This window comes from Asterias rubens, chromosome 1, assembly GCF_902459465.1.
Source record: "Asterias rubens chromosome 1, eAstRub1.3, whole genome shotgun sequence".
Lineage (NCBI taxonomy): Eukaryota > Metazoa > Echinodermata > Asteroidea > Forcipulatida > Asteriidae > Asterias > Asterias rubens.
Window position 1 is genome coordinate 191,264 of NC_047062.1, and position 13,907 is coordinate 205,170.

Sequence of the window (13,907 nt, forward strand, 5' to 3'; positions counted from 1 at the left end):
GTCTGATAAAGTGAAATGAAACAATAATGAGACCTAAGGCTGAAATTAATGAGAATTGTGATGAGATACTTTGACTTCCAATACCAAGGCGACTTGATAAGCCTGGAATTTATAACCATTAGATGTCTGATTAGAAAGGAAACGTTGAAAAGATAATCAGTTGGTGCTGAAATTAATGAGTTCTTGGGAGGTCACAACGTTTTCAGTTTTCACTGTCATTTGATATGAAGTTGACAAATGGCCCAATTGGATGTCTAAATGGGGATGAGCAAATGAAAAGTAATTGATGTGGATGATGGAGAAGTAATGAGACTTAGTGTGGAGTGAGGAGTAGGCCCACTATAGGTTCAAGTTCAACCAAAAAGTATTCCTTGGCTGAAACTGATCAAGTTTTCCCTCCACCATGATTTGACCAATCTTAATAATGTCCAATCATTCAAATTCCTAATTAGCCTATTGACCCATTTCACCTGACGTCATCATCAACAAAATCTTGAATGTGGCATTCTGGTGGGCAATTTCACTGTACGTTTATATATATAACTCTATGATGTGCGTTATGCAGTGAAAGTGCGCGTTTTAGGCGACGCGGTATTAATACACGTAAACCTACCTTGCCCACCAACATGGTGAGCGCGGACCAGACGCGCGTGCAAGGGGTCAATAGATGTTGTTTGTGTGAGTATCTAACTCAGTGTGTTACATTAGTTATAAACTCATATATGTTTCATACATGAACTGTACAGTAACATGCATGATTGTACCTCTATGTGTGAAGTAGGAAATAATTAGTATGTTATACTGCTTTCTGCATTGCTTTATGCATGACCTGCAAATGTTGGTCTGTATTACTTACAGATGTCAAAACCTACGTACAACTGAACAACCCAGATGTTATTATGCCTTGGGTCAATACATGCAAGAGAAAAACTGGTCTACTCGAAATACACTTCAGAATTTCAGAAAAATTTCAGAAAACTGCCTTGTTTCATATTGGGTTCATTTTTCCAATGATATTTTAAATTGGTATGGTGGATTTTGTTATGTTGAAAAAAATAAAGCATTGATAGGAACCCCATAGAGCTATGTGAACAGTGTAACAATTGATCTACGAGTAGTGAAGTTAATTACTGGCAACATGTTGTGTCATTGTGTTACAGCCCCTAGACATGTACTTGCATGGCACCACTCACTACTCTTGATTTGTTTGCACTGCCACAACTGTTGCCATGGACTGAGAAATATTACAGTGATTTAAAAAGAGACAATACAAACACACTCAGTAATTTTTCAAAATCTAAGCATAATGACCTTCAGATTTTATTGTTTATTTTTGATGCATGAAATTATACATTGGCATTTAACTGTCTTGGATGTAGGTGACCTTGTGGTATGCATGATCAAGTAATTTTTATTGAATACTTAATTAAAGTATATAGTGCAGGTTACAAAAGCAAACTCGCCAAATGTTTGTTAATATAATGACATCGTGCTGACTGAAATTAATTGTATTTTCAGAGACTACTTTCCTTTGTAATTTAGATTGGTAATTTAAAACCTGTGGATACAGTATCAGTCAAAACAGCGTACATTCAAAAGCAAATGTTAGTTAACACAATTAGTTATTTAGAGAAACATTCAAAATTAAATCTGAATAATCACTGCTAAGAAAATTCATCATTCTGAAAACTCTCTAAAAAGTAAATTTCCATTAGAAGGCTCTAACATAATTTTTTTTTTAAAAGCCTGACCAGCAATTAAAACAAAATTATGAAAACAAATTATCAAATGGGAGCATTTGTTGAGGGGGACCAGTATTGACCAATTAGAACTGGAGGAATGAACCTACCAAAGATGAGAGACAGAGCACTTCAAAATGAGAAGATAAAGATTGTTGTAAATGCATGGGATCTCAATGAAGCTACTGATGCATGGAATGTCAATGAAGCTACTGATGCATGGGATCTCAATGAAGCTACTGATGCATGGAATGTCAATGAAGCTACTGATGCATGCTGCAAGCATGTTTTCTTTCTAAACAAATGCACGCTTGTATGTTCACTTTCATTGAATGGTTCAAGAAATCAGACATTTTAAAGTTTCATCCTCCATTGAAACAATGACAAATCACTACAATCTTGACTAACTCCCAACCCCCTCATAATGATATTTTATGAATCATTTATTTATAAAATGAAGGCTGGTTGTTGTTTTCCATGCCATTCCTCATGTACACAATGCATTATGTTGATTCTGTCTTATTGCTATCATTTTGATTCTTGCTTGTGGACAGACTTTTCAAAAGTCAATCCATCTACATTTCTTGCAATATTCCTCTATTTTTCCATGCCACATTAGAATATACGCCTGCACCACAATCACAATCTGATGAAGGTAGGTGTCTTCAACTTTGACCCTACCGAGGGCAAAGGTCAAAATGTCATGCCATTAACTCCACCCTTAACTTTCTCCTATAACCATGAATTCCTAATGTCGATTGTAATGTGCTTTTTATTCCCTTCTATTTTACATTTTTCAAAACAAAACCTTCATTTCCAAACATTACATACTCTTCATCACGCTTTGCCACATTTGAGTCCTTTGTTTTCCATGTCATTTTGTTTCAGTTCATTATTTTGAAATAAAGTTTATAAAGTTTATGTAAGTGTGTTTTTTACCTTTGGTTAACCACTATGTTATTTATTTTTTAATACATCATGATTATTTTGTGGCATTTTTCCCCCTTTAATAAGTCTTATTTGTAACTCTTGTCTTAATTTGTCTCAAGATTTTGTCTAATTCTTAATGTCTTAGAGTTATTTTAATTTACTTTTGTAAAATAGTTATTTATTGATGTTTTAGTAAGGTAATGTTACTTCTTGTTTAATTTTTAAGAAATGAGGGTAGGGATTGGGTGAGATTGCTAATTTGTTTGGCAGACTGGGTCTACTTTATTTTTACTTAATATTTTAAAACATACAAGTGACAAAATTAATCTTTGGATAAACAATTTTTGATGATTAACTGATGGTTTTCAGGAGGTCCAATGTTAAAGCAATTTTTTACAAGAGTAAACCCTTTCAGTCATTACAAACAAACAAGTGAATAAAAGTTTGAGCTTTATTTTAAACTAAAAGCAAAAGACCATCTCAAGAATGATGTTTTTTTGAGATTTCATCATTTTTCTGTTTAAGTGATTTTGAAAGGTTTGAAATTCACATACATTTTTATTGACTTGATAAAAGACTTTTATGTTTGAGACCTTTAACAAGATAAGGAGCGCAGATTCGATTGGAGTGAGAACAACTTGTTTATGTATTCTTAAATCTAAAGAAACATTAACAAGATGTTATGTACAAATTAACAATGCTAACATGATGTACCAAAAGGGAACTACAATCTGCTCAGACCATTTATAATACCTTCATCACCTAGCTGTTTTGCTCGTCCCAAATTGTGAGAAGCAGAAAATTAAACAGATGATCGTACAAGAAGATTGTTTGAACTATACAATGAACAACTTAAATTAATTGAACTTTAGTTAACCTAAAGACTTTGACATGGTCAAGTGACTATTTGACTTTTTTAGAACACTATTCTGAACTCTGTGCTCTCTGTCATGGCTGACTAATCTGAATTATTTCAAAATGATTGAGTTATGAATCTAGTTCTTTAAGATGGTTTACAGCAATGATTTGGGGACATTGAATTTTGGAATAGACTTTGATTATTATTTCTACCCAAGCTAGACCAATTGGAATTATTTTGATATCTGTTTCCTTCTGACCAATCTTAAACGACCTTTCACTCATTGTGTCTGAAAACACCAGCGGCAGTGAGAGACTGTATTTTTATAAAAAGATGAAACCATTTTTTACCCAAGTTCTGACTTTATGTGGATGAAATGAAACTTATGTCCACCATTAATTGTCACCACAGCTGTGCCATGCCACCTTGGCACTTGAGCCCACACAAACAAACATTCTGTGAGACACAAATTACATTATTGGACAGGCTGTTGTGAATTCAATTGGAAGTTTTATAATTGATTATGTTTTCTTTGGTTTCATTTTATTTGGGGGGATTAGGTTTATTTAGAAGAGAAGTTTCAATTTTTAATTCAAAAGAAAAGAGGAGGGATTTTTTAACATGTAGGTCTGCATTTGTTTTTTATTTGAATATAATTAAATTTGTGTTCTTTATTATTATTAAACTAAATTGTTTTCCTTTTTTATGATTCAACTGACCAACATAATTGCTCTACTTTTATGAGCGGATTTTTATTTTTATTTTTATGTCTTACTCTCTGACAGGACTTAACTATGCATGATGCATGATCTTTGTTTACTTAGTACTGTTTTGTCACAACAGATCCAATCATTTTTCTGTAACCTACAAATTTAAATATTTTGATACTTATTTGATCTAACATCGGATATCATACAGTACTGATCTTTTCATAAAGTATTCTTCTTACACATCAATACTATTCATGTTTATTTGGTTATGAGGAAAGTTAGCACAGTCATTTTATGTATACTTGACTGGGTTCTTTCTAAGACTATTTACCATCTAACTTATAAAAATAAGTTTTGGGTTTATTCTTGGAAGAATAATACCTAATCATACAGTTGCAAACCATTTTACTTAAGATACCAAAAACATTTCAGATAGAACATTGAATTAATCGATGATTGTTTTTTTGTTTTTTAAAGAACCAAACTAAACTAATCCAAAAGCTGTCACGTTGTCCATTCAGTAATTATTTTGCAACCAAAAACAAACAGAAAGTTCCTTTGTGAATGGGTTTGTTAAACAAGAAATCAGTTTACTGAATCCTCTTTCCCCCACCCTTCCTTTTTTTTCCATTGAAAGTTAGAGGCATTCTGTTAAAAATTCTGTTTAAAATGTTGACCACTGTAACAAGCATTAGCTGTTGACTCTCCCACTGTGTTTTTAATCAATTTGTATTTTAAAATAACTATTAATTACTTCAGTTGTCTGGGTTTTTTAATATATAAACTATAAGGTTTGAAAATTGGGTGTATTTGATTGATGTTGAGTGAAGGAAATTTCCAAGGAGTTGTTTTTCCCTTCTGTAGATAAAACTATCAGTTGCCATGGTAACTTGACTGAATTCCACTCCATCTGCACGTAAAAGTCACTGATGCTCACTGCTCTACATGCTTCATGCATTACACTCGCCAGTCCAACACTAAATGAATCCTCCTTGTATTCCTACCTAAAATACGACATCAATCTGAGATTTAAGTTTGCTCATCCTGTTAACCAAAAAATGATGACCATTGTTGTTTCTTTTCTCCTTCTTCTCTCCGTTGCCATGACAACAGTTCCAGAAGACAGAGGTTGGTTCTTTCTGTATTTATTATTATTTCTGTGAGCATTGCATTTTGGATCTACTTAAAAAGGACAAAATTTGTGCATGTACATTTTAGTTAGGTGTCCAATCCATGATTTTCTTGTTAGATCTCTACAAAGATTTTATTTGAATCCATTATCAACTCAATTTATATAGATTTAATGATGGTAACACAAGGACATAGGAGGTTCTTTCAAATAGTCTTGTCTTTGTATTTGTGTAGCTGTGACTGTTGTCTTGTTTTAGTTGTTAATTCCTTTTGTTGTAGATAAATATTCAGGCTTGATATACTAGTTATTTCCATGTGCACAACAATAACCTAACTATTGTGTGCCCTGTGCTTGACAAAAAAACTTAAATGTAACAAACATGTGCCCGGCAGATAAAGTTACATCCAACAAACATGTTACTGGCAGATGAAGTTACATGTAACAAACATGTTACTGGCAGATGAAGTTACATGTAGCAAACATGTTACTGGCAGATGAAGTAACATGTAACAAACATGTTACTGGCAGATGAAGTTACATGTAACAAACATGTTACTGGCAGATGAAGTTACATGTAACAAAAATGTGCCCTGCAGAAGAAGTTACATGTAACAAACATGTTACTGGCAGATGAAGTTACATGTAACAAACATGTTACTGGCAGATGAAGTTACATGTAACAAACATGTGCCCGGCAGAAAAAGTTACATGTAACAAACATGTTACTGGCAGATGAAGTTACATGTAACAAACATGTTACTGGCAGATGAAGTTACATGTAACAAACATGTTACTGGCAGATGAAGTTACATGTAACAAACATGTACCCTGCAGAAGAAGTTACATGTAACAAACATGTGTTAGTCTGAAGAAGTTACATGTAACAAACATGTGCTAGTTGAAAGAAGTTACATGTAACAAACGTGTGCTAGTTGGGAGAAGTTACATGTAACAAACATGTGCCCTGCAGAAGAAGTTACATGTTACAAACATGTTACTGGCAGATGAAGTTACATGTAACAAACATGTTACTGGCAGATGAAGTTACATGTAACAAACATGTTACTGGCAGATGAAGTTACATGTAACAAACATGTGCCCTGCAGAAGAAGTTACATGTAACAAACATGTGCTAGTCTGAAGAAGTTACATGTAACAAACATGTGCTAGTTGGAAGAAGTTACATGTAACAAACATGTGCTAGTTGGAAGAAGTTACATGTAACAAACATGTGCCCTGCAGAAGAAGTTACATGTAACAAACATGTGCTAGTCTGAAGAAGTTACATGTAACAAACATGTGCTAGTCGGAAGAAGTTACATGTAACAAACATGTGCCCTGCAGAAGAAGTTACATGTAACAAATATGTGCTAGTCTGAAGAAGTTACATGTAACAAACATGTGCTAGTCGGAAGAAGTTACATGTAACAAACATGTGCTAGTCGGAAGAAGTTGCATGTAACAAACATGTGCTAGTCGGAAGCAGTTACATGTAACAAACATGTTACTGGCAGATGAAGTTACATGTAACATACATGTGCTAGTCGGAAGAAGTTATATGTTAGAAACACATGCTAGTCGGAAGAAGTTACAACAAACATGTGCTCGACAGAAAAAGTTACATGTAACAAACATGTGCCCTGCAGAAGAAGTTAGATGTAGCAAACAGTTGGCAAAAGAAGTTACATGTAACAAACACATGCCTGGCTAAATTAAAAATTAAAAAGCTTCCCACAGGTTCAGATGTCTTAATAAGATGATGTTAAAGCATTTGAAAAGTGGATCCACAAACAAGCATATCACAATTCAAGACAGCTTGCAGAGTTAGAGCCTTTTCTTGTTGCTGTCTTTTGATCTCTTTTTGCTTGGTTCTCTGTCCAAGAAGTGTGATAACAGATTTCTTATTGATCAGTCAGCCTTGCCAGGCAAGAAATATATGCCTTTTGTGGCTCTTGGGAGTTCTTGATTAAGTTATTTATGCAGTCTGGTTGAGAAACTTTCACAATTGGAACATCTGACAACTTTCGCAAACTAAGAATGATACCTTGTTTTGGAACTAGTTATAAATACTACATTGTTTGTATCGAATATTTTGAAACTTGATATATGTTACAAAACAGTAGGTAAGAGGTTTAGGGACTTTGAGTTATAAGATGGATGATGAGGGCATTTCTTTAAATAAATACGTAAAATAGTCTGTCCATTGGAATAGAAAGAAAAAAAATCAAAAATGTTATCTCACTAAACAACACATTCATGATAGAGTTTTCCTCACTCTATACTAATTTCATATTTACATGTGTCACTATCTTAAGTACACATCAACTTGATTTGATCAGAGTGTCTCAGTAAATTGAAATAAATTCTGCTCAGAGTAAATTTACTTTCATTTAATTTCCTGTATGTATTGAGAAAGACGATCCTTTTCCTGTCTTTTCATCTTGTCTTGCCCAGGTCAGCATTTTTCCAATCAATATGAGATGACAAACCCAATCCACAAAGCTCTGCATTCATATTAGGTAGATTTATCAAAAGAAATATGGCATTGCCATTTTAAAGGGGTCCTCTGCAGCAACGTAAGAAGTAGGTTATGCCGTCTGATTCATGTAGCAATGTAAGAAGTAGTATGTGTAGGTTATGCCGTCTGATTCATGTAGCAATGTAAGATGTAGTATGTGTAGGTTATGCCGTCTGATTCATGTAGCAATGTTCAATAGGACCTTGTTTAGATGGCATTCAAACCATAGCTATTGTGCAAAGCCATTAAACCAAACATGGCCTTTTGGCTGCTAAATGTTCAGCAACTAATGTTTGCAATATGTGTTGCATAACAACCATGTAACCTTTGAGATATAACAAATGGTACATAATGGTGTTATTTTGATGGCCACTAACTCGTGGGGCAAACAAACATGTTCAGGAATATTCACTGTAAGATGAATTTTTCAAGTAAGAAACAGACATGATATATTTCAATCAATTAACCAAAGAAAAGATGACTTTTACTGGATTTGAACCAACAACCTCTGGTTTCTATACTAGCTTTTCAATTGAGCCAGGTGGTCTCCCTATTCTGTCAACATCTATGTTTGGCATATAGGGGTCCAAATCAGAATTTCATTTCAAATATGGGTAAATTGTAAACATAATGTATTTAGTTCTAAAGAAATCACATGTAATTTGTTATTTTTTGTAATTATATTTTAAATTAAGATTACATACATCTCTTGTAGGTTGAAAAATATAGCAACATGTTGCCCTTTAAGTTATAGAATACAAATTAAACATGTTGCTCTTTTGTTAACGAATACAAATTAAACATGTTGCTCTTTTGTTAACGAATACAAACTAAACATGTTGCTCTTTGTTATAGAATACAAACTAAACATGTTGCCCTTTGTTATAGAATACAAACTAAACATGTTGCTCTTTGTTATAGAATACAAACTAAACATGTTGCCCTTTGTTATAGAATACAAACTAAACATGTTGCTCTTTGTTATAGAATACAAACTAAACATGTTGCTCTTTGTTATAGAATACAAACTAAACATGTTGCCCTTTTTTATAGAATACAAACTAAACATGTTGCTCTTTGTTATAGAATACAAACTAAACATGTTGCTCTTTGTTATAGAATACAAACTAAACATGTTGCCCTTTGTTATAGAATACAAACTAAACATGTTGCTCTTTGTTATAGAATACAAACTAAACATGTTGCCCTTTGTTATAGAATACAAACTAAACATGTTGCTCTTTGTTATAGAATACAAACTAAACATGTTGCCCTTTGTTATAGAATACAAACTAAACATGTTGCTCTTTGTTATAGAATACAAACTAAACATATTGCTCTTTGTTATAGAATACAAACTAAACATGTTGCTCTTTGTTATATAATACAAACTAAACGTGTTGCTCTTTGTTATATAATACAAACTAAACATATTGCTCTTTGTTATAGAATACAAACTAAACATGTTGCCCTTTGTTATAGAATACAAACTAAACATGTTGCCCTTTGTTATAGAGTACAAACTAAACATGTTGCTCTTTGTTATAGAATACAAACTAAACGTGTTGCTCTTTGTTATAGAATACAAACTAAACATGTTGCCCTTTGTTATAGAATACAAACTAAACGTGTTGCTCTTTGTTATAGAATACAAACTAAACATGTTGCCCTTTGTTATAGAATACAAACTAAACATGCTGCCCTTTGTTATATAATACAAACTAAACATGTTGCTCTTTGTTATAGAATACAAACGAAACGTGTTGCTCTTTGTTATATAATACAAACTAAACATGTTGCTCTTTGTTATATAATACAAACTAAACATATTGCCCTTTGTTATAGAATACAAACTAAACATGTTGCTCTTTGTTATATAATACAAACTAAACATGTTGCTCTTTGTTATAGAATACAAACTAAACGTGTTGCCCTTTGTTATAGAATACAAACTAAACGTGTTGCTCTTTGTTATATAATACAAACTAAACATGTTGCCCTTTGTTATAGACCACAAACTAAATGTGTTGCTCTTTGTTATATAATACAAACTAAACATATTGCTCTTTGTTATAGAATACAAACTAAACATATTGCTCTTTGTTATAGAATGCAAACTAAACATGTTGCTCTTTGTTATATAATACAAACTAAACATAATGCTCTTTGTTATAGAATACAAACTAAACATGTTGCTCTTTGTTATATAATACAAACTAAACATATTGCCCTTTGTTATAGAATACAAACTAAACGTGTTGCTCTTTGTTATAGAATACAAACTAAACATGTTGCCCTTTGTTATAGAATACAAACTAAACGTGTTGCTCTTTGTTATATAATACAAACTAAACATGTTGCTCTTTGTTATATAATACAAACTAAACATATTGCTCTTTGTTATAGAATACAAACTAAACATGTTGCTCTTTGTTATAGAATACAAACTAAACATATTGCTCTTTGTTATAAACTGCTCACAAAAAGTAAGGAAACTTTTTTCAATCCAGTATATTTGTTATTATTTAATACTCTCTTTGTATATGGTATGTATCATTGCAAAGCTGAACTGTTCCTCTTTAAAATGATACCACAATTGCAATGATTACATGTTGCTGAACTTGACCACGTTAATGAGAATGAGACAAAGTCACAAATCAAATGTGCCAAAATTAGCAATTTTGTGTTACTGTGTGAACAATCAAATTGACACTGTAATTCAAACAAGCAATACAACTTACTGATCTTGATCCACTTTATTGAGACAAGAAGTTTGGTATAGAGCAAGACAACTTACTGATCTTAATACACTTTATTGATAAAAGAAGTTCAGTAACGAGTGGATGATCCCGAGGCGTTGATGACAGCCTGGCACCTTCTTCTCATGCTGCACAAAAGTCTTGTGATGCGCTGATGATGAGGGATGGCGTTCCATTCTTCATTAAGGAACCTTGTTAGGTCAGCCACAGTTGATGTGTTGGTGGTTCTGGCGCGAACAGCGAGGCCAAGCTGGTCCCACAGATGTTCCATGGGGTTCAGGTCTGGACTGTTAGCGGGCCAATCCATCCGGTGCACCCCAACATTGTTCAGGTAGTCAGTCACCAGTCGGGCTCGATGGGGGCGAGTGTTGTCATCTTGAAAGATGGCATTTTTGGTCCAAGAGTCTGCAAGTATGGGACTGCAATCGACTGTAGAATATCGTCTTGCAAATACCCATCAAACAAGGTGTTTTTCAAGAGATGAGGGTTATTTGTTTCTGATGAGCTCACTGGTGCAAATCTTTGTGTAAACCATTAATGGTTCTGAAAAGCTTGATCGGTTTGATAATGGAGCATTACCTATTGACCATTCACAGACAACGGTAATTTTGGCACGTTTGATTTGTGACTTTGCCTCATTGTTATTCGTGTAACCAAGTTCAGCAACATGTAATCATTGCAAATGTGGTATCATTTTAAAGAGGAACAGTTCAGCTTTGCATTGATATATACCATATACAAAGAGAGTAATAAATAATAACAAATATACTGGATTGAAGATTGAAAAAAGTTTCCTTACTTTTTGTGAGCAGTTTATAATACAAACTAAACATGTTGCTCTTTGTTATAGAATACGAACTAAACATTTTTATTTTCTTGCTGTATTGATGATGAGCCAATCGAACCTTTGCTTCTCAGGACGTACAAACACTTCATGCTGGATAAAGCTAACCTTTAAGTTATTAATCTCTTCTTTAATTTATCTTCTGACACCTAATACTGTAAGGGAAGGGAAAAGACTACGGTAACCACAGGCAGACTCAATTTATGATTAAAGGGAACGATTGTTTCTGTAAAAGATACGCACAATTATTATTTCTTTATTTTTGTACATCAAACTTGTAGCTATGTTTTTTCCTGTTTTTTATTGTACAGGAAATTAGTTCGCTTCTATCTAAAAGTTTGTCCCATATTAATTACATGAGCTAAGTCTTTATTGACCCATAAAGAATTTGATTCCATTCTGCATGTACACCAGGAAAATATATAGGATTACATTCTCAGTCTGCTAAAATGGCTTCATTGTGAATAATTATTGAGTGAATGCCCGAATTCAATTAAATATTCTTTATCATATAAAACAAATCATAAACAGTTACCCACACATGATGCTCTTTCAAATAAAACAAACCTTTCCTTTATGATAAATGAAATTTTACATTCAAAAACCCTTAGAACCAAAATGATTACATTGTTAATGTATATGCCCTTGCAGCTAAGAAAAACTACCTTCTTATCATAATGAAGTAGGTCAATGTTTGCAATTAACACGTTATCTCTTGATATAGACTCCAGAATCTCTGTTATTCATTTTGGCATGGTACTGTACACGCATGACAGCGCCTTAGTACCATGCCTAAATTACATTTACTCTGTAATAAACGCTCACGTCGGGAGATGATCATTAATGACACCACACGAGGAAGTTCACGCTGAAATTAATCAGCCGAAGCACAAGAAAGATTGTCATACTGGACTTATCTCAGTACATACAAATGTATAAGGTACTGATTAAAATGAGATGCTGGTCGTTCTCAGGCATGAAAGTACGCAAGGCAGTCACTCATTATTTTTCTAAGGGCAATACATGTAGGTTTTTTTTATATTCATTTCTAGTGGAGAAGTTTAGTTTTGTCCCATAAATAAAACGCTGATCATAAATTGTTCTTAACTGGCTTTCAAAGAGTGATGTACTACCCTAAACATGATAATGATATGTATAAACAATGTCCTCTTTTAAATTGATTTCTTTTAATGTAGCACCTAAAACATTAAGCAATTTCTTTAAGTGCAGATACACATAATGAATGAGCCTTTACAATTTCCAGTCAGTAAGATTGTGTTTGTGTACAGGTTATTTACAGAAGTACATTTCCTCAATTCTTAAACTTCTTTGAAGGAATGAAGAATGCTTTTACTCAGTATGCACACAGGCAACAGTTTCAGTTTGAGGTTGCTCATTCTCAACTTTCTATGACATCAACAAATTTGTTATCATCTAATAATTCAACAAACCGTGTGTTTGTATCTATAATGATTAGGAGCATGAAGCTGAGATAGATCCCACAATTGTCGCTATATGTTTGGATATTAAGGTCCCATTCTATGTTTTTCTTACCACACCACCACCCTCTCTATTTATATTTGTTTGTTTGAATTCATTTCAAATCTCTTATTCTTTTTAATCTCAGCAGTCTTGTAAACCTAGATTCCTAATATCTTGTAGTTTTCTTAGCATTATTCAGATTCAAAAATGTTTTCTAAGCAAAACTGTAGCTAATAAAATGAATTGCCATGTACTATAGGCACTGTTTATAACTGAACTTTGTGTAATAAAATGAATGCACTGTGCACTCTTTATAACTGAATTTACGATCAGGTTTAATAAGGAAACATTTAAGTTCTTTTAGCCGAGGAGGCATCTTTGTTTTGGAAATCTTTGCCCAACTCCTCGGCCACTTTATGTGATATTATTCATCGTGAAATGGCAACCAGTGATGATTGATGATTAAGTTTACAACTTGTTCTGATATCAGCTTGTCTTTGAATAATTCATTGCCTATGTGAATCAATATTCCTGCCTGCTTGCTATGCACAGGGTCAAATAACACATAATATAAATACAGCAGGCGCAGTTTGAATCAATCGTTTGTGATTCATGCATTGATCCCTAGTGTCAACATATGATTCATATAATTAGAAAAAGAAATAGTGAAGAGACTAATTAAGGGCAAGAAGGCACAGAGTAAGTAATATAAGAATAGAAAATACCATTTTGAATTATATGAAAATATAATCTTTAGTTTAGGCTAAAGCTTAAAATATTGATGAATGCATAATTAAATTTAACTCTTGATTGTGTTGGCATTAAAATAAACAGAGTAGGTGTATGGGAATACAGCCTATTAAAACAACAAATTATACAGAGACTTTAATCAAAGTGAGTGTTTAAGAATGTTGAAGGATTCAAATTATACAGA

The 13,907-nt window shown here is 33.1% G+C and overlaps 1 protein-coding gene across 4 annotated transcripts in view; it reads left to right on the forward strand.

Annotated features, from left to right (window-relative positions):
* The window catches only part of LOC117295732 (neurexin-1-like), a 97,036-nt gene that overhangs the window by 28,587 nt on the left and 54,542 nt on the right, over positions 1 to 13,907 (forward strand). For 3 of the 4 annotated variants that reach the window (XM_033778464.1, XM_033778455.1, XM_033778472.1), the window contains exons 3-4: positions 2,359 to 2,394; positions 5,352 to 5,366. In XM_033778464.1, coding sequence (XP_033634355.1) covers positions 2,359 to 2,394; positions 5,352 to 5,366 — 51 coding nt within the window. The remainder of the gene's footprint in view (positions 1 to 2,358; positions 2,395 to 5,351; positions 5,367 to 13,907) is intronic. The other variant, XM_033778481.1, reaches the window with a different exon arrangement.